The sequence below is a fragment of the Alosa sapidissima genome, chromosome 1, assembly GCF_018492685.1.
Source record: "Alosa sapidissima isolate fAloSap1 chromosome 1, fAloSap1.pri, whole genome shotgun sequence".
Classification (NCBI taxonomy): domain Eukaryota; kingdom Metazoa; phylum Chordata; class Actinopteri; order Clupeiformes; family Clupeidae; genus Alosa; species Alosa sapidissima.
The window spans coordinates 44,792,848-44,814,215 of NC_055957.1; the positions used below are offsets into that span (position 1 = coordinate 44,792,848).

The following is a 21,368-nucleotide window of genomic DNA, read 5'->3' on the forward strand; positions in this document are numbered from 1 at the left end:
CCATGTACACAGTCTTCACAGCTTGTAAATACCCCATGGGTTTTATGGCCTAAAGATATTCATCAGTGCAGTGATGAAGTGAAGTGCAGTGTTCCATCCAGATGGGACGTTTTCTTTTTTTTTTTAATCTATATAGGACACCAACCTGTCAGGATAGGCTACCTATTCAGTTATCCAGAGTGACACTGGGAGAAATTTGGGATTCAAATTAGGGTTGGTGAAGGTTAAGTGTTAACAAAAACACTGGTGTCCATTAAAAAATAACTTAGGTCTAGGTGCGGTTAAGTTTCCACAGACCATATTTTACCTTATTTTAATGCAGGCTATTAGATGATGCGCTTACATCCAGAGCTGCTTTTAAAGCCACAGTCCCCTAGGGGACAATAGTGCAGCCGGGAATCGAACCCACGACATTAAGGGGCATAAAGGCCCTGTCTGTGATTCTCTGACAGCATTCAGCTGCCACCTTCCATTAAATGCTCCCTCCATCGATAGTTTTAAATCTAGGCTTAAAACACAATTCTTCACCTTAGCATTTCTTGCCCATTTATGATTGTTTGATATTTATGTACTCTTATGTGTCTGTGTTTGTGTTATGCACTGTCTTTTTTGCCACTTTGTACGGCACTTTGGTCAGTGTACACTGTATTTTGAACGTGCCTTAAATCAATTTTACTTACTTAGGCTACTTACTTACTTACCATCACGCAGGTGATTTGTGCATTTTTGCTGGATCCATGAAACACATAGCCCACAAAACCCAAAGCCTGTCTACAGGACTACAGAATTCAGTAAGCATCGCAACGAACGCTGACTTTAACTAAACTCGTCTAAACAGCACCCTTCGTCCTGCTTGCAAACGACCTAACTAACGTAGAGAGAGAGAGGCAACACTAAGTTCACGTAGGCTAATACATTTGTCACAGGATTGTGCAAAGTAGTGCTGCGGTAAAACAATAATAAATAATAGGTTAACCTGCATGTTTGTTGATTTCAAATATTTGAATTAAGTGGAGACAGACGCTTTGATATTACGTCCAAATTCTGAACTTGATCACTGCACGTTTGACGAGAAGTATGTTCTTCAGACTTCATTCACTTTGGACCTGTTGTTCTCTATAGAGTGACGTCAGCATTATGCGACATGTCAGGATGGCCGAGCGGTCTAAGGCGCTGCGTTCAGGTCGCAGTCTCCCCTGGAGGCGTGGGTTCGAATCCCACTTCTGACAAATACTTTTTTTAAAAAAGAAAAAAGATAATGAGGAGATTGACCGGTCGCAAAAGCCACGCCTCTTAGTTATTGTTGCTATGCCCATCAGAGTTGACTAGAACTTTAATGGTTAAGACTGTCTGTAAAAGTTACAGCCCAGGACGGACTTGATTTAGAATTCGTAGAAAGACGAGTATGACATTGAGATACATGTATAAAAATGAATATCTAGCTTTGTTGGGTGACAAACTTAGACGGGAGGCGACTATTGACTTGCATGCATGTTACAAGGACACTGCGCCATGTCATGTAAGGAACATGCCTACATTGCAAAACCACTGCGACTTTATTCATTTATGGTGAATAAAAATGTTACACTACTGTGCAGATCCCCATGCTTTTCTGACGTGAGCATGCTAGCACGCAGCGGTTAGCTAACTATGCTAACGTAGTTATCTGCAGGTGACAATCATATTATACACAATGCTTAGCCTGACGAGCCAGACCCACATTAAAATGTAGTGTCTGGACACTCATCGTTCGCAGTGCTCAGTCCGAGGGGCGGGATAATCAGTTGTCTTTCAAATTCCCTCTGCACGCAATAGGACAGCGGCAGCGCTATGAGTCCCATGCGTTTCCCACCAGCTAGTTGGCTAGTTCAAACGTTTGCCTACTTAATAAAAGCTTAACTCGTGTCACACTGTTCGCCAGCAGCGACATCCATCTTATTTGTTTTCAAGTAGCAGGGAATTCAAGCCAAACCGTTGTAACTCTGCCATCAATCATTATGTTAAGCCCACCTAACGACTCCATACACGATTTCATTGGCCTGATTAAGTTTCGATTTCTGGAGCTCACAAGCCAACGGAGAGTTGCTAGACTAGCCCTGGCAGCAAATGTAATTTGCGGTCGCTAGGGGCGCGTCTAGATTTCTAGGCTACACAATGCTGGCAATGATGAGAACAATTAACATCCTTGTTTTTCTTACTTACATTGAGTTGACTGTGTGGTTTAATGCAGATGTGGTGGAGCACTGTTTCGTATGCCATCACAGCTCAGTCTGTCATCTGATGCTGCATGGACCGCATCTGGACCACCATCATATTCATTTTATTAACTTGCCTAACTAACTGCCACACCATAGACTTTATAATACTACTACTAGCATTACTAATAATAACAATAATGCTAATGGATTAATGGTAATTTATTAAGAATGCATCTGAATATTGTATAGACATGTAGCCTACCCCTGCTTCTGAAGAATGAACCTGCCCTTGTAGGCTATGTAATAAACACCCTCACTAATGTCAATGAAGAAATTGTATTGGATTCTTACTTCCGAAATCGGCTGTGGGCGTGACTGTCGAGGTCTATAACTTTAGGCCTTAGCCTACCTCTGCAAGGCTCAGCAAAATAATACATGTTTGATGAACCTGAGCTGAAGACAGGGGGTCCTCATTAATCACCAGTGACAGGAGAACTGTGAAACTGGAACGGTGCTCTCTTCCTCGGAAAGGGGAACTGCTTGTAACACTGGTTGCCATTGTCAATGGCAAGCCAAAATAGCTCAATAAATATACACAAGGTTAAGCATTAATCCCAGTGTTGCCATGTCTCCCAGGGCTAATGATGAAATTAATGATTAGTAAATGAAGTAAATAGTTGAATCACACATTTCTACAGTGTATGGAGCAAGCCCAAAGCATTTTGGACATACTCACACCATAGACTTAATAAATACTACTATACATACTACTACCACTAATAATAATAATGCTCATGGATTAATGATAATTTATTAAGAATGCATCTGAATAGTGGAGACAGACCTGTACTCCTTGTTTTGAAGAATGAACCTGCCCTTAACTGTAAACACCCTCACTAATGTTCCCTTCAAATTGCACTATTGAAACGGTCCTCTCTATACAGTACCTGCTCTGTAAAGTGTGTATCTGTACAAACCTCAGTCACATTAAAATGTCAGTGGTGTTTTATGACATGTCTGTCTACAAACACTTGCAGCAATATCTTCAGTTCAATCCTTTGAAGGTGTGTGTTTGTATGTGTGTGTATGCGTGTGCATGTGTTTAGTGTGTATGTAGTGGGGTTTTGACATAATTTCCCCTCATTATCATTCCTCTGTTGAAACCCACCTACACCTCAACATCACACACACATGGCAACAGACACACACACACACACACACACACCTGACGGCCCCCTGCTGTCCTTAAAACTCCAAGCACTGTCCACTCCCTCCTTAGTCAGAGTGAGAGAGTGGCAAGGATCAAGGCTCACTCACAGATCCCCCTCCACATACACCTGGCCACTGAACGCTATCAGTCGGACAGTAGTGACGGCACATCATGCTAAGAGGCACAGGTCTGTGGCTGCTCTCGGCAGTGATCTGCCTGAATGTCCTGCATGGGAAAGCTTACACGAGGTGAGAACACCTGGCCTTTTTTGTCTTTCAGACTCTTTTGGCTGTTTTGGTGATTTTTTGCCTGATTGTGCGGTTTGTCTTGACTTGGTCCAGATTTGATGACAGCAATTCATCCGTTACACTTCCAAATTGGAGGACAGGTGCAGGTACAGCAATTACAACCTCCACAACCTAACATTTTCCAATCAAAATGTTTTCTGTCTTGCTGTATAATTCATATGTCCAGATTGTGAAACCACAGTAATGGGAATTGTTCTAATGTAGGTCAGTTGCACAGTATTTTTTCTACTACTGAATTGCTCCCAAGGAGTGAATGTTGACATGCATTCATAACAGGGTTACTAACAGAACAAAGGCAATTAATTTAGAATTAAATGAGAAACGTGTTCATTTCATTAAATATGTAAGGCATGGCTATAAAAGTACACTTATTAAGGTTACACATCTTTTAGTGATTCCAGTTACAGATTTCTATCAGAATATACTTTGTTTGTCTCTGCACTTAACATATACCATATAGCCGCATTATTGAAAATTATGAATTCATTCTCTCATTTTCCTAGAATATATAACACAATGTGATTTCAATGAGAACCTCACTCCACTTTGTGGTTGGAGTGCAGCAGGGCTGTTACGGACGCTGAGTGGAGAAGGTACTGGCATGGCATGACAAAACAAGACTTTATCAAAGAATATTTCATTTCTATGGTAGAGATACAAGGACATTATATCTACTGTCTTTGCTGTGAAATCATCATTGCTCTTTGCCAGAGTGTCTCGCAGAGACAATTCCATTGTGCTCTCGCGAGAACTCTGGATTTCCAGGGTAGTGAAATTGCGCATTTTGCTTATTGCTTAGTTGCTTATAGAAAGATCATAACCAAAAAAAAGTGTGAGACACCATGTACGTAACACATCTATGGCATGTTGCAGCTATGGTAATAATCTTTTATGATGGATTGTTATCTATCTATTACTCAGTAGGTTTTATTTCACAAAGCCAACAGGCAAAATTAACGAGAATGCTCACCTTGATAGAACCATTAATCACATCCTTGAAAGTTCTCTTTTTGACACTGTCAGACATGAAACAGAAACAGAAATAGACTTTGAAAGTCATTTCAATTGAACCTGAGGTCAAATATGAGGAAGTATGAGCTTAACACACCCAATTCTTGGGTATGTTCAAAAGCAATAGACAGTTTAATTTATGACACCTTATAAAGTAATGGAAGTATGTTTAACACTGAGATAAAAATCAGAATAGTGTAGCACAAGAAGCTGAGAGAGCTCGAATGAATGATGACCCTTCCGGAATGTTCTCAGAGTGTTCATTATCATGACCCCGTTGAAGCACGAGCAACATATATATTGGTTTTGTTAAAGTTTTTTTTCTCTCTCCATCTCTGTGAGGTACATCTAGTGATTATGTCTAAATGTAATGCCTGTAATGCCTTTCTCAGGGGAGTTCCACCTTGTGATGGATGACTCTGTAATGAGCCCCTCTGGCCGACTGGAGAGTGACGTCTTTAACGCGTCCGAGGAGTCGTGCCTGGAGTTCTGGTACCACGTGCCAGCTGGCCACAACAGCACAGAGCTGAGGGTCCTCCTGAGGCGTGCAGACACAGACACAGGGGAGACACAGCTGTGGAGCTCGTCCACCGCGGAGGACACCGATGCCTGGAGGCAAGAGTTCCTTCCCCTGGGGCAGTCAGAGGAGATGGGCATGCAGGTATGATGACCTACTATAAACACTCAATTACAGTGTAAAGATGAAATCCGCCATGCTTATCCAATACACTTTTAATCCATTTTGGTGGATAAAATATCTCATCATGGTGCTCTCGCGGTCTGTTCTGCATGCTGTCTCAATAAGCCTGAGTTACACAGTCACAATAAGTGTTACACAGTCTTGGCTCAGCAAATGGGGGAAAAAACAAAGTAGCTTGGATCGATCCACAAACAACTCCAGCTAACCAACACATTGCTTCAGGAGCTGGCATGGACAGGAGGGGTGTTCCAGGGAGTGGCTGTTATATTAGTATCACAGCATGTACCTGTCCCTCCTTTCAGCTTATCTCCCTCTGTAGTTCAGTAGAGTCAAAGAGATAATGGGCTCAGATTGTATATGACATAATGATAGGTAGGCTACACCCTTCTGTATGTATGCACTGATGTATCCATTATGGTAGCATGCAACAGAATAATGGCTGTTAAACAGTATAGTATGATATAAGTGTTCCTGTACTCCTGAGGTTAAGAGCTATACATATCCTCTGTTTACCTATAGGGGCTATACGTTGATTTGACATCTAGGTGATGGCAAGACAAAGTGTTTTATGACTGAGAAAATGCAATCCTGTAAAACTGTCTTCATTCCAGTGGTGCTACGGCACAGTTCTGTTAGACTTCTGCACATATTTGAACAGGGCACGGCAATAGGAGTATAACAGGTCTTTGTCTTTGTCAGGTGGTATTTGAGATGGCCCAAGATCTTCCCGAGGATGGGAAGGTTGCCATTGATAAAGTTGGAATCAGGAAAGGACAGTGTGGTATGTAATTTTTGTACATCTGTGTAGTTACATTGAAGTCATTATGTAATAGTTCAGATTTAAACAGGCTGTTGAAGTCAGGTTAATAGGATTTTTTTACAAAAAAATAAATAAAAATTCAGTAAAAAAAGTTATACTGAAAAATAAATCATACATTTTGAACAATAGTCCTTGCTGCAGAAATTGTAGATATTCAAATTTAATTTTTATTTAATTTAAAATGTATTCATTTGATTTTAAATATTTTTTTTCAAATGTCTGATTTGCAGGGGTGCAGTGTCAGGATGGGAGTGAGTTCTGGACAGATGAGGCCACCCGTTGTGTGTGCAGCGGGGGCCGACTCTCGTGTTCCCCGGCCACCTGCCCAGAGGGACACACCTGTGTCCAGTCGGCCCCAACCGGCAGCTCGGAACCCTCCGGCACCTGTGTTGCCCACAGCAAGCCTCGCTACACCACTTTTGACGGGGTCAACTTCGGCTTCGTGGGGCCCTGCACCTACATCCTGGCCAAGACGTGCACTGAGGGAGCGACAGAGCAGCCTCTACCCTTCATCGTGGAGGCGGAGAACGAGCAGCAGGGGAACTCGTCTGTCTCATCTGTCCAGCAGGTGAACGTGGACCTAAAGGGTGTCCACCTGTCCATGCTGAGGAAGGAGTTTAAAAGAGTTATGGTGAGTCTCGTGGTGACAGTGAACTCTCTCATTCAAATTAGCCATAGGTTGGATTCCCAGTCGTCTCGCAAGGCGAGAAATTACTCTGTAAATGTCAGCAGGAAAGGAATAATTAAACCTCTCAATCCAGAACTCAACAAGCTGTTTTTTTTAATATCTCTGCCTTTTAAGTGAGAACTCAGAATATGCAGATATTGGTAGAGATATGGTATTCTTGCTCACACTGAGCACAAGCATTGATGGGTTTCAGGTGAATGGCATGTGGAGAAGTCTTCCCTTGAGCCTGAGTGGAGGGACTATCACAATCAAAAAAAAAGGAGCCAAAGTGATTCTGATGACAGACTTCCTCCTGACCGTGTCCTACCACGCCTCTGGGGAGGTGCGGGTGACGGTTCCCGGCCAGTACTTGGGCAAGCTCTGCGGCATGTGCGGCAACTTCAACCACATCAAAGAGGATGACTTCATTCGGCCAGACGGCTTGCTGGCGGCCGACGCAGACACCCTGGGCCAGAGTTGGCAGAGCAGCAGTACTCGGTGCGACGCGCCCATCCTGCCCAGCGTGTGCCGGGGCCAGGAGATGCTGGAGTACGCATCGGAGCCCTACTGTGGCGCCGTCCTGGCCGCCGACGGGCCGTTCGCCGCCTGCTCGGAAGCCCTGAGTGCCGAGAGCTTCATTGCCAGCTGTGTGTTGGACATGTGCACCACCCACGGGGACCCGGAGACCCTGTGCGACCTGCTCAACACCTACGCCATCACCTGTCGCCAGGCCGGCATCACCGTGCCCCAGTGGAGAAACAGCACGTTCTGCCGTATGTACTGCACAGCATGTCTAACCCATCAAAAGAACAAACACATGATATGACAAATAAAAACAGACCAATATATAGGTGCACTGTAAATTTGCAATTCCATCTTATTAGATGCATTCAGTGTGAATTCATCTTTAGTGAGAAATATAACCAAAACATGTGATGACTCTAACAGCTGTGCAGGAACACCTGGCGCTGCATCCTATGCCTCTTCTTCCCTTTGATTATGCATTGATTATGTGTCGACTATACTAAAACCACCCAAGTGAAGGTCCATCTCTCTCCTGTCCCTGTCCAGCTCTGGTGTGTGCTGAGAACAGCCACTATAACGCCTGTGCTAGTGGCTGCCCCGAGGTCTGCTCCAGCATGGACGTGGCAGAGTCCTGCGGAGGGCAGTGTGAGGAGAGGTGCGAGTGTGACCCTGGCTTCATGCTGAGCGCAGGGAGCTGTGTGCCCGCCCAGGACTGTGGCTGCTGGGTGGACGGGGAACACTACGAGGTGAGCCACTGGTCTTTAACACACATGGCTATTGCCAAGACACAGATCATTAACAATCATACGCACAACATCAGTGAGGCTCACTTGTGGTGATGTTGAAAGAAATTGATAGCATGTTCACTGATAGTGATAATAATTAGATGGAGTGATATGGTGAAGGCATCCAGATGAAGACCAACATGGAAAAAAACAAAGCTGAATTGGAAGTTCAAAGGATGTGTTACCGTTGGGTTTATATCTGCCATATCTTATCTTTGTTATTAGAAAGGCATGACGTTCATGGCAGGGCAGTGTGACAGGCTTTGCCAGTGCATGGGCCAGGACAATGTCCTGTGCTCTGCCTCATCCTGCTCCGCCGACCAAGTCTGCAAGGTCAGGTACGGGGTCATGGGCTGCGAGCCATCTGAGCTGGTCACCTGTTACGTCTACGGTGACCCCCATTACATCACCTTCGACGGCAAGGCCTACAACTTCCAGGGCGGCTGCAACTACACGCTGGCAAAGACGTGCGGCCCCACGCCTGTTCAATTTACTGTGACGACCCGCAACCAGAACTCTGTGCGTTCCACCTGGTCAGCACTGGAGTCTGTGGCCCTCGAGTTGGACGGCCTCCACATCGCCATGAGGATGGGCAAAAGAGTTTATGTGAGTCGGCCTTGCAACTCACTATTAAGTGGTTTTATATTGAGACTGTCACAGTGAAACACTAGAAAGTGCTTTTAGAATCTCATAAAAAAGTTTTTTTTGTCTCAAAGTATCATTATTCATTTATGTCTGTGTCAGAGACACTTGAATGTCCTTCAAAAGCCAATAAGGTGGTTAACATCAGCATGAAATATTTTGCCAAGCAGTAGGTCCATGAATATAGCAAGATTGTGTTTCATAGAACTACAAAATTATTTTATAGGTTAAAGTTATTGTAGCACGACTTGCCTCGTCTTTACCTGTTCATCTCTCTCACCTGCTTCTGTGTTGTGTCTGAATGACAGGTAAACGGAGCTGAGGTTTTCCCACCTATGGCACCTAGCGCTGCCATCGACATATCCTTTAATGGAACCTATGTTCACCTGCACACTGACTTTGGACTGTCCCTCCTCTTTGACGGCGAGAACCGTCTCTTCCTCCAAGTGGATGAACGCTACAAGGGGCAGATATGTGGCCTATGTGGCACGTACTCTGGCAGCCAGTTTGATGATTTTGTGACCCCCGACGGAGAGCTCCTCGGCAGGCCAGGCCCGTTTGGGAACAGCTGGAAGGTGGCAGACACCGACTGGACGTGAGTTACTTTATCTGTGTGCATCTCTTCCCTCTTCTACTGTAGCTTGTAAGTTGTTCACAACGGCCATCTAAGGGTATACTTATTGTCAGCGTGCACTTTACTATACTATAGCGTGCACTATACTATATTGCTAAAAAAAAATAAGGGAACACTTCAATCATACCATCCAGTGGATCGGTACTCTGACACTGTTTGGTTCTTAGCATGTGAAACTTTTGAGGTGAGTGTTTTATTTTGCAATAACCGTCAGACATTATGTGAATGTAGTTGGAGAATGGAGAAAAGGGTGGAAGGTTTCAAAAAATGTGTTTTAACAATTGTGGAAAACTGTAAGTGTTCCCTTAATTTTTTTGAGCAGTATATTATAGATGTAACATACCATTATATCTATTCATCTGTATGAAGGTAAACTTATTTTGTATGGTTTAAAAAAAAAAAAAAAAAAAACATTATTTGTTTTCTGGCTGACACTTTTTTTTACTGTATATGATAAGCTGATGTGTTAGGTTTAAAGGTTGTATCAGCGATTTCAGGCCCAAAAAAGGCCCAAACATAAATGATCACATTCATCTAATCTTTACTAACGATCCGCTAGCTGCCCCATAAGCAGGCCTTCAAAAAAACGTGTCTCTGTAGGCAGCCTAGGCTCCGAGATCTGTACACAAAAACAATTGCTAGAAGGGTTGGCAACCTACTTAAAGGCAAAATAAAGTGTTTCAACCAATAACCGATGAGATGCGCGCTTAGGAGAGTTTTAATTGCACGGGAGGGAGGGGTAGGGGAGGGAGTAGCGAGCTAGCTCTCTGTTTTGTTTGAACATCAACAGAAGTGACGTATCCCCGCTATCGCTGATACAACCTTTAACCAAGTGCTCACTTGTACTGGCTGTTTGTTTGTCCATCAAACAGTTGCACAGACGAATCCGCCGTGCAGCCAACCTGCCCCCCCGAGCTGCAGCAGCAGGGTTTCCAGGAGTGTCGTAAGATGTTCGGGGACACTTTCATGGCCTGCCACATGTTCGTGCCCCCACAGATTTATGTGGACAGCTGTGTGTACGACCACTGTGCCACCATCGGGGACCTGGACAAGCTCTGTGCCTCGCTGGAGTCCTATGTGAGAGCCTGCGAGATAAACGGGGTGGCGCTGGGGGACTGGAGTAAAGACACCATCTGTGGTGAGCTGCTACTTCAACTGCATTCAACTTCCATATCGTCACCTTCCTAATAATGGCATAAGTCATTTTTTTTTCAGGTTTTTTGGAAAACACAAAGAAGTTGAATGATGATTTAGGCAAAAAAAAAGTTAAAAAATGACTAAATGCCATTATTTTAGGAAGGTGACGATATTTGGTAACACTTTACTTGACAGTATCGACATAAGCGTGACATGACACTGTCATGAACACATGACACTCTTATTACACATGAACCCTAACCCTAACCCTAACCCTAATCCTAACCTCTAACCCTAACCCTAATCCTAACCCTAACTCTAACTCTAACCCTAACCTCATTCCTAACCTAACTTGTTAACCCGAGACAAAAACCGAATGACACTTAATGACAGAAGCGTTATGTCATAAACGTTCATGACTTGTTTATGACACGTTCATGCCACTGTCGTGTCACTCTTATGTCGAAACTCTCAAGTAAAGTGTAACCCTATATTTTACTGACTTGCCATGAGTATCTCAACATTGTATTAGTCAGAATTCATTCCATTGTACTAACCACTCCTCATTCTTGTCATTATGTGTATAAAAATGATTGACCGCTGTTTTGCTGTGGCTTTCTTTACAGCCACAGCCACAACCATACCAATTACAACAACTCCAACCACCCCATCTCCAGCTCGTAAGCACTCTCACATTTCAATACAACTATTCAAATGATCATGACTGTGAGAAAAGACAGGACTACCCACTCAACTATATTATTTCTGTTTTAATTACAGATTGCCCATTAAACTGCAATTTTGACATTGATGAATGTGGATGGCATCAGCTTGTGCAGGACAGTTTTGATTGGACCAGACACTCAGGCTCCACCCATTCGGACCTCACCGGACCATCCAGTGATCACACAACAGGAAGTAAGCCCCCCATGTGCTATCAACGGCATCCTATGGAAGTTTTTACCTTAATACAAGAGCTTCAAAGTCATTTTGATAGTAAACTAACTTGTAATAGGGAGAATGGTGCCTTTCCAGCACCATTTAAAAATTATCCACAACTGTAGGGTAAACATCATTTGCACTGGATTACTTTAAAAGAGAATTCTGGCATTTTTCACATATCTCTGTTTCTCGAGGTCACCGAATGCTGTCGGTACGAAAACAAATAAATAATAATAATCATAATCATGCCCCCGTGTAGCACTGTAGCTGCCTGGCTGCTCTAGGAGTTGGCTGCAGCAACTCAAGCTTTTCGTGCCCTCAATGACATGCATTCTCCTTTGCTCAATTGTAGTTCAGTTCCTAATTACCTCCTCGCTTCGCAGGTGGCTACTACATGCACCTGGAAGGTGACGACGGGGTCCATGGCGACTCGGCCCGTATGATGAGCCCGGCGTGCACCGTGCCAGGCGACCACTGCCTGCGCTTCTGGTACCACATGTACGGCACGTCCTTCCTTATGGCGCTCAACGTCTACCAGCTGGTTGACAACAAGGCCACAAAGGTCTGGTCCAAACTCAACAACCAGGGCAACTACTGGCAAGAGGCGAAGGTGAACATTAAGGTGTCCGGGCCGTTTCAGGTGAGAGTCCACTCTGAAGAAGTATATGGGAACTGATGACACACTGGCAGGTTACACTTACTGTATCTAGTAGATATGCAAAAGGATAGGATAACAGTCTCCTGTCCTGTACAGCTTATTCTCATCAGTCTGCATTGATTTTGCCAGTCAGTAGTCTGAATGTCTATATTGTTCTTGATATTCTTTATTGCCAAATACTAACATGAATAAACATAGCTTTTTAGATATATCAAAGAATAAACAGTGGTGGTGTTGTTGCTGCTAACACACCAGTTATTTTGCACCATGCCTGATTCCTCTGAGTCAGTCATCTGATGTCTGCCTTGAAATGATTGGTTCTATATTATAATAATGCTCTGTTGGATTGAAAAGGTTCTTCCACATCAGCAGTCTAAAGATAAGATTATCTGTTCCAAACTGCTGCTAGCACTGTTGTCAAGGATTACATTTCATTACATTCCAGCACTGTTTTGTCCAGCAAGAGTTCAAAACCTTATTTTCACAAGGTGCATGTCTGTGCCCTGTAGATCATTGTGGAAGCAATCAGAGGTTCCACTGAGTTGTCTGACGTGGCACTGGATGATGTCTCGATAACATATGGAGGATGTGGAGGTGAGGTCAGAGGTTATGAATGAAACACTCTTCACTAATTTCGATCTCAGTGTAGTTATACTGTAGTTTTTTCTTTACATTTCAGAAAAAATGACCCGTATTTGTAATTTTTTATCTCCAAAAAAAGATTCATCGAGCACAGACATAAACCCTACCACACTGCCCCCTGTGACAAATGGAAACTCAGGAAATCCCCACCCAGGTAAGTTTTGCACATCAGGAATCCTTATGTAGGCTTAATAAGCCATCAGAGTATAGAACATGCCCTCAGCAACATGCAGTACTCATTCAATTCAAATGTGTTTCACGTCTCCCACAGTCTGTGACATCGCCTGTAATTTCGACAATAGCCTCTGTTCATGGCACCAGCTGCCCACTGACAGTTTTGATTGGACATGGCAGAGTGGCTCCACCCCTACTCTGATGACAGGTCCCTCCTCAGATCACACCAGTGGAGGTAACAACATTTACTCACAACTATATTCTACTTTACATAACTTGAATAACACAATCTCATGATTGTCTATGCATATCAATCATGTAAGTATACTATCCCTGTAACCACAGCAAATGAGACCCAGTCACCTTGTCCATTTGAAACAATTCAAATGTCAAAGTGGTTCCAATTCTGGATATGAAGACATGATATGGACTTGCTCTTTAAAGTCATTCCTAAAGGTCAATCATATGCTTTCCAGGTGGCCATTACCTATATGTTGAAGGAGACGGAGTGCATAACGGTGACACAGCTCGCATCCTGAGTGGAGAATGTTCTGATCCGGGTCCCCAGTGTCTTCAGTTCTGGTACCACATGTATGGCACAGCAGACACCATGGGCCTAAGCGTGCATCTTTTGGAGGACCGACTGACACAAGGAGTTTGGACCAAGAGGAACAACCAAGGAGATAAATGGCATAAAGCAGAGATTGACCTGATGACTACGGGCCCATTTCAGGTGACTAAAGCTTTCATGGTCACTACCATGTACAATTGATAATACATAAAAGGTCAAAATATGTTACATATCATTACTTTGTTCACTCTAGATAATTTTAGAGGGACGCAGAGGAACAACCGAACTCTCTGATGTGGCCGTGGACGATATCTCACTTTATCGTGGTTCCTGCGCAGGTATTTAACACCTTACAGAATAAAATTGACAGGGTTCCCATGGGTCATGGAATGTCTGGAATATCATGGAATTTTAATAATGTCTCTTCCACATTTATTCATTGGCAGAAGCATTTATCCAAAGCGACTTACACATCTCAGTTAATGACTGTCAAAAGGAATTATTCAGATCCTTTAATAATCTTGTGTTGCTTCTGTCTGTCTCCTTTTTCATTTCATCACAAAGACTTAGTGAAACCAGTTTCCCCTTCTCCCACTTCAAGTGTAAATATCTCAGCAACTACAGTCATGCTAGAGACAACAGCACCTCCAGTTAATCCAGAAACACCAGCACCACCAGTTAATCCAGAAACGCCAGCACCTCCAGTAAACCCAGAGACACCAGCACCTCCAGTAAATCCAGAAACGGCAGCACCTCCAGTTAACCCAGAAACACCAGCACCTTCAGTTAATCCAGAAACACCAGCACCTCCAGTTAATCCAGAAACACCAGCACCTCCAGTAAATCCAGAAACACCAGCACCTCCAGTTAACCCAGAAACACCAGCACCTCCAGTTAATCCAGAAACACCAGCACCACCAGTTAATCCTGAAACACCAGCACCTCCAGTTAACCCGGAAACACCAGCACCTCCAGTAAATCCAGAAACACCAGCACCTCCAGTTAACCCAGAGACACCAGCACCTCCAGTTAACCCAGAGACACCAGCACCTCCAGTAAATCCAGAGACACCAGCACCTCCAGTTAATCCAGAGACACCAGCACCTCCTACAAGTAATCCAGAAACGCCAGCACCACCAGTTAATCCAGAGACACCAGCACCTCCAGTAAATCCAGAGACACCAGCACCACCAGTTAATCCAGAGACACCAGCACCTCCAATTAACCCAGAGACACCAGCACCTCCAGTAAATCCAGAGACACCAGCACCACCAGTTAATCCAGAGACACCAGCACCTCCAGTAAATCCAGAGACACCAGCACCACCAGTTAATCCAGAGACACCAGCACCACCAGTTAATCCAGAGACACCAGCACCTCCAATTAACCCAGAGACACCAGCACCTCCAGTAAATCCAGAGACACCAGCACCACCAGTTAATCCAGAGACACCAGCACCTCCAGTAAATCCAGAGACACCAGCACCACCAGTTAATCCAGAGACACCAGCACCTCCTCCAGTAAACCCAGAAACCCCAGCTCCCCCAACAGTCAAACCCACCACATCTGCACCAACCACTCCAGAGCCAAGTACGTCTTAACTTCCTGAAATCACGTTCACCCTACCCTTTGCAAATTATACAATGTCGTTCAACTATTTTTTATCATGGCTTGTTTCTGAAAATCTCTTAATGTCACAAACAATTTGACTACAAGCACTAGTTTCTACACAGATCTGTGGATATCAGAGCACACTAATGTCCTTGTGTCCTTATTCTGTGCAGCCCCATCGTGTCCAAAGAATAGCCACTTCACTGACTGCATGCCTGCCTGCCAGCCCACCTGTAAGCACCTGCACGGCTCTCCCCACTGCGACACAAATGAACCATGTGTGGGGGGCTGTGTGTGCAATGACGGCTTTGTGCTCAAGGACAGAGTGTGTGTGCCCATCCGAAAGTGTGGCTGCCAGGACAACAAAGGACAGAACCATTATGTAAGTGACAAATTAGTGATAATTATCCACAATGTGTGTGTTTGTGTGTGTGTGTGTGTGTGTGTGTGTGTGTGTGTGTGTGTGTGTGTGTGTGTGTGTGTGTGTGTCTGTGTGTTTGGACAAAACATTCAGGAGAATGAGGAGACAGGCATAAACAAAATATTACATACAACACATTTTGTTCCATTAGTTGGGATTGCTTTGCCAGCTAAATATGTCTGGGGCTACAAACATTATCATTTTGAGAACTTAGCCATAACTAAATTAATTCACTAAAAAGTCTTAGCTGAACTTATCTTAAATGTCACAATGCTAAGCAGTCACAGCAAACTTGTATTCTGTTGTCATTCCAGTTTGATGAGGTCTGGTACACAGATCACTGTGAGAAGAGGTGTGAGTGTGAGGAGGATGATGGTGAAGGACACATTGAGTGTGACGATGATGAGTGTGACGGAGATGACATCTGCTATATGGATGGAGAGGGAGAATACACGTGCAAGTCCACAGGTAAACATGGGAGGGCAAAGACTGATAGAATACTGATTACAAGTAGCACACATACTGATAGAAATACATGCCTCACTTGTCATCGTGTCTGCATAAACGAATCTGCTGTAAACACATGCATTCAACACATTTTGTGGACTCTTCTGCACTTTATAGGTTAGATAGCTTTTTCAGAGTACATGTTATGGATGAAGCCTGTAGAATCTTTAACCACACAAATGCCACGTTCTCAAAACAACTGTTTGCCATATTTTCTGACAGACTTCAGTGAGTGCACTATTGAGGAAGACCCCGAGTACAGAACGTTCGACGACATGAAGCATGACTTTGAGGGGACCCACTCTTATGTCCTGGTCCAATCAATTGGTCTGCCAAAGAACCTCCCCGACGTCTATGTTGAGGGCATCAACCGAATAAAGAATGATCAGCATGGGGACAGCAGCGAGGAAGACCATGATGATGACCATGACAGCAGAGGAAGAGACGACAGCAGTGAGGAGGATGGCAGCAATGAACATGGAGACAGTGGCTTCCCAAGGGAGCTAAAGATCAGAGTCTACAACCACACTGTGGAGTTTAAGAAGAACAGGAAACTTTATGTAAGTCATACAACATTGGACTGTGCCTTTGGAATGGTCTCAGTGCAGCACTGTTTTGTCTTGACAGATTTTTCACACCAACTACATGTTTTTTACCTAGTGCATGGTTGGGTCATAGGTCACACTGTTCTTGGCGAAGTAATATATTTTTATTTTCCGGTCTTTGTCGGGAATGTTCTTCCGTGAACAGTACTTTCGTGTGTCTGTGATCAAACTTGTGATCTGTGACCTGAATGCCATCGTCTATGTGACTCAGATAAGTGAGATAAGAAGTGTTAGAATGATGCGGTAGTGTTGCAGCAGCAGTTGTGAGGTGATTCTCTGTTAAACTGCAATCACTGCTTACCTGGTACATTGGCCTTCAGTCAACTCTCCAGGTTCTGCCAGGTGTCAATAAAACATGGTACTCTGGACTTTTCTTCACCAGGTGTTACCTTCTAAATATAATTTACTTCTAATACACGTTTGACTAAACTTCAAAATGCAGCTGCAGACAAATAAATGTTACAGGGTCATTCATAAAGTACCTTTAAATAGGCATCTAGAATAAATTACATTCAAACATGGAAAGGTAAAGGAAGCATACTGCCCTCTGCTGGTCTTTCTGATTAACTGTTGTTTTATATGTACATCACCATGCATGAAAAATGCTGTGAGATAAGCACACATAAGCAACTGTGATACTGAATGTGAAGTCTCTCTCTCTCTTTCTCTCTCGTGCAGGTGGATGGTATGAGGTCTCAACCACCAGTATCACCAACCACAGGTCTCAAGGTCCTTCAGCGATCCTCTCGCATCTACCTTAAAACAGACTTTGGATTCTCTGTAGAGTTTAATGGAATTGGCAAAACTGGTAAATAAGATCACAACATTCATATCAGCTATCCATATATAAAGTTATTAGTAATAAAGAAACCTTTCTTGAATTTCCAACAGTGATGCCTTCAAGGGTTAATTCCAAACCACTCACTCTAGTGTATTATAACAACCATTTTTACGCCCTTGAGCTCATTCAGTTTGGACAAAACCGATTGATTGTTTTGTGCTGTCATTGTAATGCTGCAGAGATCATCCTGCCACACACATACAAGAGGAGAGTGGGAGGACTGTGTGGGAACTTTGACGGCAAGAAGAAGAACGACATGATGAAGCCAGATGGCAGCCAGGCCAAACGTGTTAAGGAATTTGGAGAGAGTTGGAGAGTGACAGAGGAGAGGCTGAATATAAGATGGAGGTAAACGGGGCAAATATGCACGCAGACACACACACACACACATGTACACAAAAACATGTCCACAAACACATGTATAAACATAAACATACACAAACTCATGTACACAAACAGAGATGCACGCACGCATGCACGCGCACACACACACACATACACCTGCACATGTGTACACACCTGTCACATTATTCAGACTTGCAACAGGTGCTTAATTTATGGTTTAAATGCTATAATCATTAATAATGTAAGAAAAACCTTTAAGAAATACATATATGTTTATAACTGTACTGATATTAGGCTTCATATCACGGATGTGTAAAACATCTTAACTAACAGCATTGGAAAGCAAATTCAAACACAATCCAAACAAACAAACTTCAGATTCATTTGTTCAAATCCAAATGGTCCACTCCTCACTAGAAGTCCAAATGCAGTGCACAAAGCAAGCTGAGTCATGGTCTTGTGATGCTCCTTCCCTTGTGACCTGAGGAGAGTAGAAATGTGAGGCCATTTTCTGATGCTATTAGTCTTTGATCATATGGGTTTTCTCTTTATCCAGGCGATCAGCAAGGCGTGGTTTGTCTCGACCCTGAGAGAACATCTACAGGCCAATGGCATGGATTTCATACTTCTTTTTCCTTTAACATAAATATAACTTAAGTGTGTCACATATACACTAGTGCTTTCAGTTAAAAATCCAGTTTATTTTTGTTTGTAATATTTCCTTTTAAGATTTCCTTATGTTCCATAGTCTATTGTACATTAGAGTCATTATATACCTTACATTATAGTAGATGTGAGATGCTTTGTATACATTATAAGTATTTTCATCAAATAAAGTGATAATGTCACATGTCTTTACATTTAGTTTCTTAAATGGTGTCTGTATGACTGTTATGTGAACTATTTAACATCATGAATACCAGTGTTTCCCATACATTGACTTATTTGTGGCGGCCCACCACAATATCAACACTGACCACCACACAATGATTTTCCAGGTTGTACTAAATTGTGCTTAAATTTGGTTAGCATCATAACCACGCTGTGCTAATTTGTTAAAAACTGTCGCATTCAAGTTAATTCTGCAAACCAACCACCACAAATGGAATTCCATTCTCTAGGAAATACTTTCTCTAGGAAACACTTGCAGTAGAAAACAATAAACATTAAACAATAAGGGACTGTGAAAATCCGTTGTAATGTGATCCGACCGCAGATGGGTTGACAACAACCCACTGTTGTTTGTGTAAGGCAGACAAGGCTGAGGTGCATGGTGTGCTTACCCACACACTTAACCTCTTGTGTCCTGTTCCGAGTGCAGATAAAGTGGTGATAGCCATCTGCAGAGTGCTGATAATCTGAGCTCCTCTTCATATGCTTACCTCCAATATGTTTTCCAAAGGCAGGGGGGGCGTGGCCTACTGGCTAGCGCTTCAGACTTGTAACTGGAGAGTTGCCGGTTCGAACCCCGACCAGCAGGAAGTGACCGAAGTGCCCTTGAGCAAGGCACCTAACCCTTCACTGCTCCCCGAGCGCCGCTGTTGCAGCAGGCAGCTCACTGCATCGGGATTAGTGTGTGCTTCACCTCACTGTGTGTTCACTGTAGGAACACGGATTGGGATAAATGCAGAGACTAAATTTCCTTCACGGGATCAAAAAAGTATATATACTTATACTTATACTTATACTTAGGTCATCCACAGTGATGAACACTTCAGACATAAGCAATTCACCTTCAAAGCCTTAAAAACGTAAAAAAGTTGCAGTGACTTAAAACACATGTGTTTTGCATGGACGTAAAACTTAAAACCAATCTGCATGAGCTTTCAACTAAGAAAAACAACTAAATAAAACTAAAATAGTTTTTTTTTTTTATCTTGAGTTGTGTGCATTGGCAAAGAAAATGATGAAAAATGATTTCGCAGTGAAATGAGGAGTACCTAGCCACAGGAGTCTTGCTGGTAGAGTTATGCAGCCTGGCCATGCCTACTAGATCTCCTTTCAGGAACATGATAGTCTGGAATATGATAGTTCACCAGCGTTTCCATCGATCGGCAGACTACCTCTCAAATCAGCAACGAGAGGGGATGACGAACCCGAAAGGGCAGAAAATGCAGAAATTGTGCAATTAAAATAAAATTTACAGCATAGCTAGGGCCACATACATTGTTTATTGACTGGCCATGCTGTTTATTGTCAGTTTGTAAAGTTTAGGCGAGGTAGGAAGTAACGTTAGGAATCTCTGATCAATGTGATTGGTTTGGCTGAAGAAATGGTTTCAAAGTTGTATGCCCATCACCATGATAGCTTGTAAACGAATCCCAATCATAAGGGACCACTCTATTAATTTGTGAATGAGTTTGGTTTTCCAGGCTAAACTTTATATGAATAGCTATGGTAAAACAACTTTTTACCATCACTACATGATCTCAACACGGTTACTGTGTGCGATGAAGACCTGCGCGGCCTGCACTGTTCTACTGATGCTGCTCATCCGACAAACTGCACAATGGAACACAGGTAAACACTGCACAACTGCTCTGGCATGTGCACTGTCTTTCTGTAGCCTACAGTCAATACGGTATTATAGCATGAAGATATTTACTTTGGCTTGACAACATCGCAACAGGGTGTTGCTAGCTTGGTGGATGGAATGGGTCTTTTTTCCCAAGTTGTGGACCTTTTTAGTATATATATGTGTGCAACCACTGTCAGACGATCATATTGAGCCAAACATGTAATTCGCTAACAAGATCTTACCCTCTTAACACGGACTCACACCTACAAAACACAATTGGCCAAATGGATCATTTTCTTCTCAAAAACACATTTTGTTAAATATATACTAACTCTTCATTTCAAAACAGAACACATCTTTCTCTGCACACACTAACTTTACCAAAACACTGGAAATCTGACTCAAAATGAAATTATTCTGTCCAAGAATAACACTTGTTTTCACTTGACAAGGTACATGCAGTCAATCAAAGTACACCAGGTTTCAAAATACTGGCTATTGTTAACATTACAAAAACTGCATAGACTTTTATGTTTCAGTTTTACAGGTATTTGCATGCAAAACATGCTATCCACCATTTTTACACTAAATTTCTTGGTTGGGAACTGTATGTCCACATGTAATGTTCACATTCAAAAGCATTCCAGTAAAAAGCAAATCAGTTTTTTTTCCCTATGTAGAAATACTGTTTACAGTATGATAGAACAGAAAAAGTTTTACAGTATTGCTTACAGTGAACAAAATATCCATACAACACACAAGAGCATTCTGAACAAAAAACAACAGCAAAAAGCCCAGATAAAAAGGGGGGAACTAAAAAAAACACAAAATTACTGTATCTAATCTCTGTGATCTTCAGAGTTAGGCCACATGTTTTCATCAACATCGCATCTGAT

At 42.9% G+C, this 21,368-nt stretch overlaps 1 protein-coding gene and 1 non-coding gene across 2 annotated transcripts; both read left to right on the forward strand.

Annotated features, from left to right (window-relative positions):
• The first annotated feature begins 1,146 nt into the window (after positions 1-1,146).
• On the forward strand, positions 1,147-1,229 carry trnal-cag. The gene has a single exon. It is a non-coding gene; the product is annotated as a tRNA-Leu (tRNA).
• Positions 1,230-3,493: 2,264 nt separating this feature from the next.
• Positions 3,494-18,888, forward strand: LOC121721873 (zonadhesin-like). Its single transcript, XM_042108592.1, has 26 exons — positions 3,494-3,656; positions 3,750-3,802; positions 4,220-4,309; positions 5,120-5,388; positions 6,127-6,208; positions 6,478-6,878; positions 7,129-7,687; positions 7,986-8,185; positions 8,450-8,830; positions 9,175-9,461; positions 10,373-10,638; positions 11,264-11,317; positions 11,418-11,555; positions 11,963-12,219; positions 12,747-12,831; positions 12,959-13,033; positions 13,151-13,288; positions 13,530-13,786; positions 13,878-13,962; positions 14,189-15,214; positions 15,409-15,617; positions 15,971-16,124; positions 16,386-16,723; positions 17,447-17,576; positions 17,789-17,957; positions 18,511-18,888. Exons 1-26 carry the CDS (start codon positions 3,580-3,582, stop codon positions 18,542-18,544), a joined length of 5,814 nt encoding a protein of 1,937 aa, XP_041964526.1. The 5' UTR covers positions 3,494-3,579; the 3' UTR covers positions 18,545-18,888.
• Positions 18,889-21,368: the final 2,480 nt, after the last annotated feature.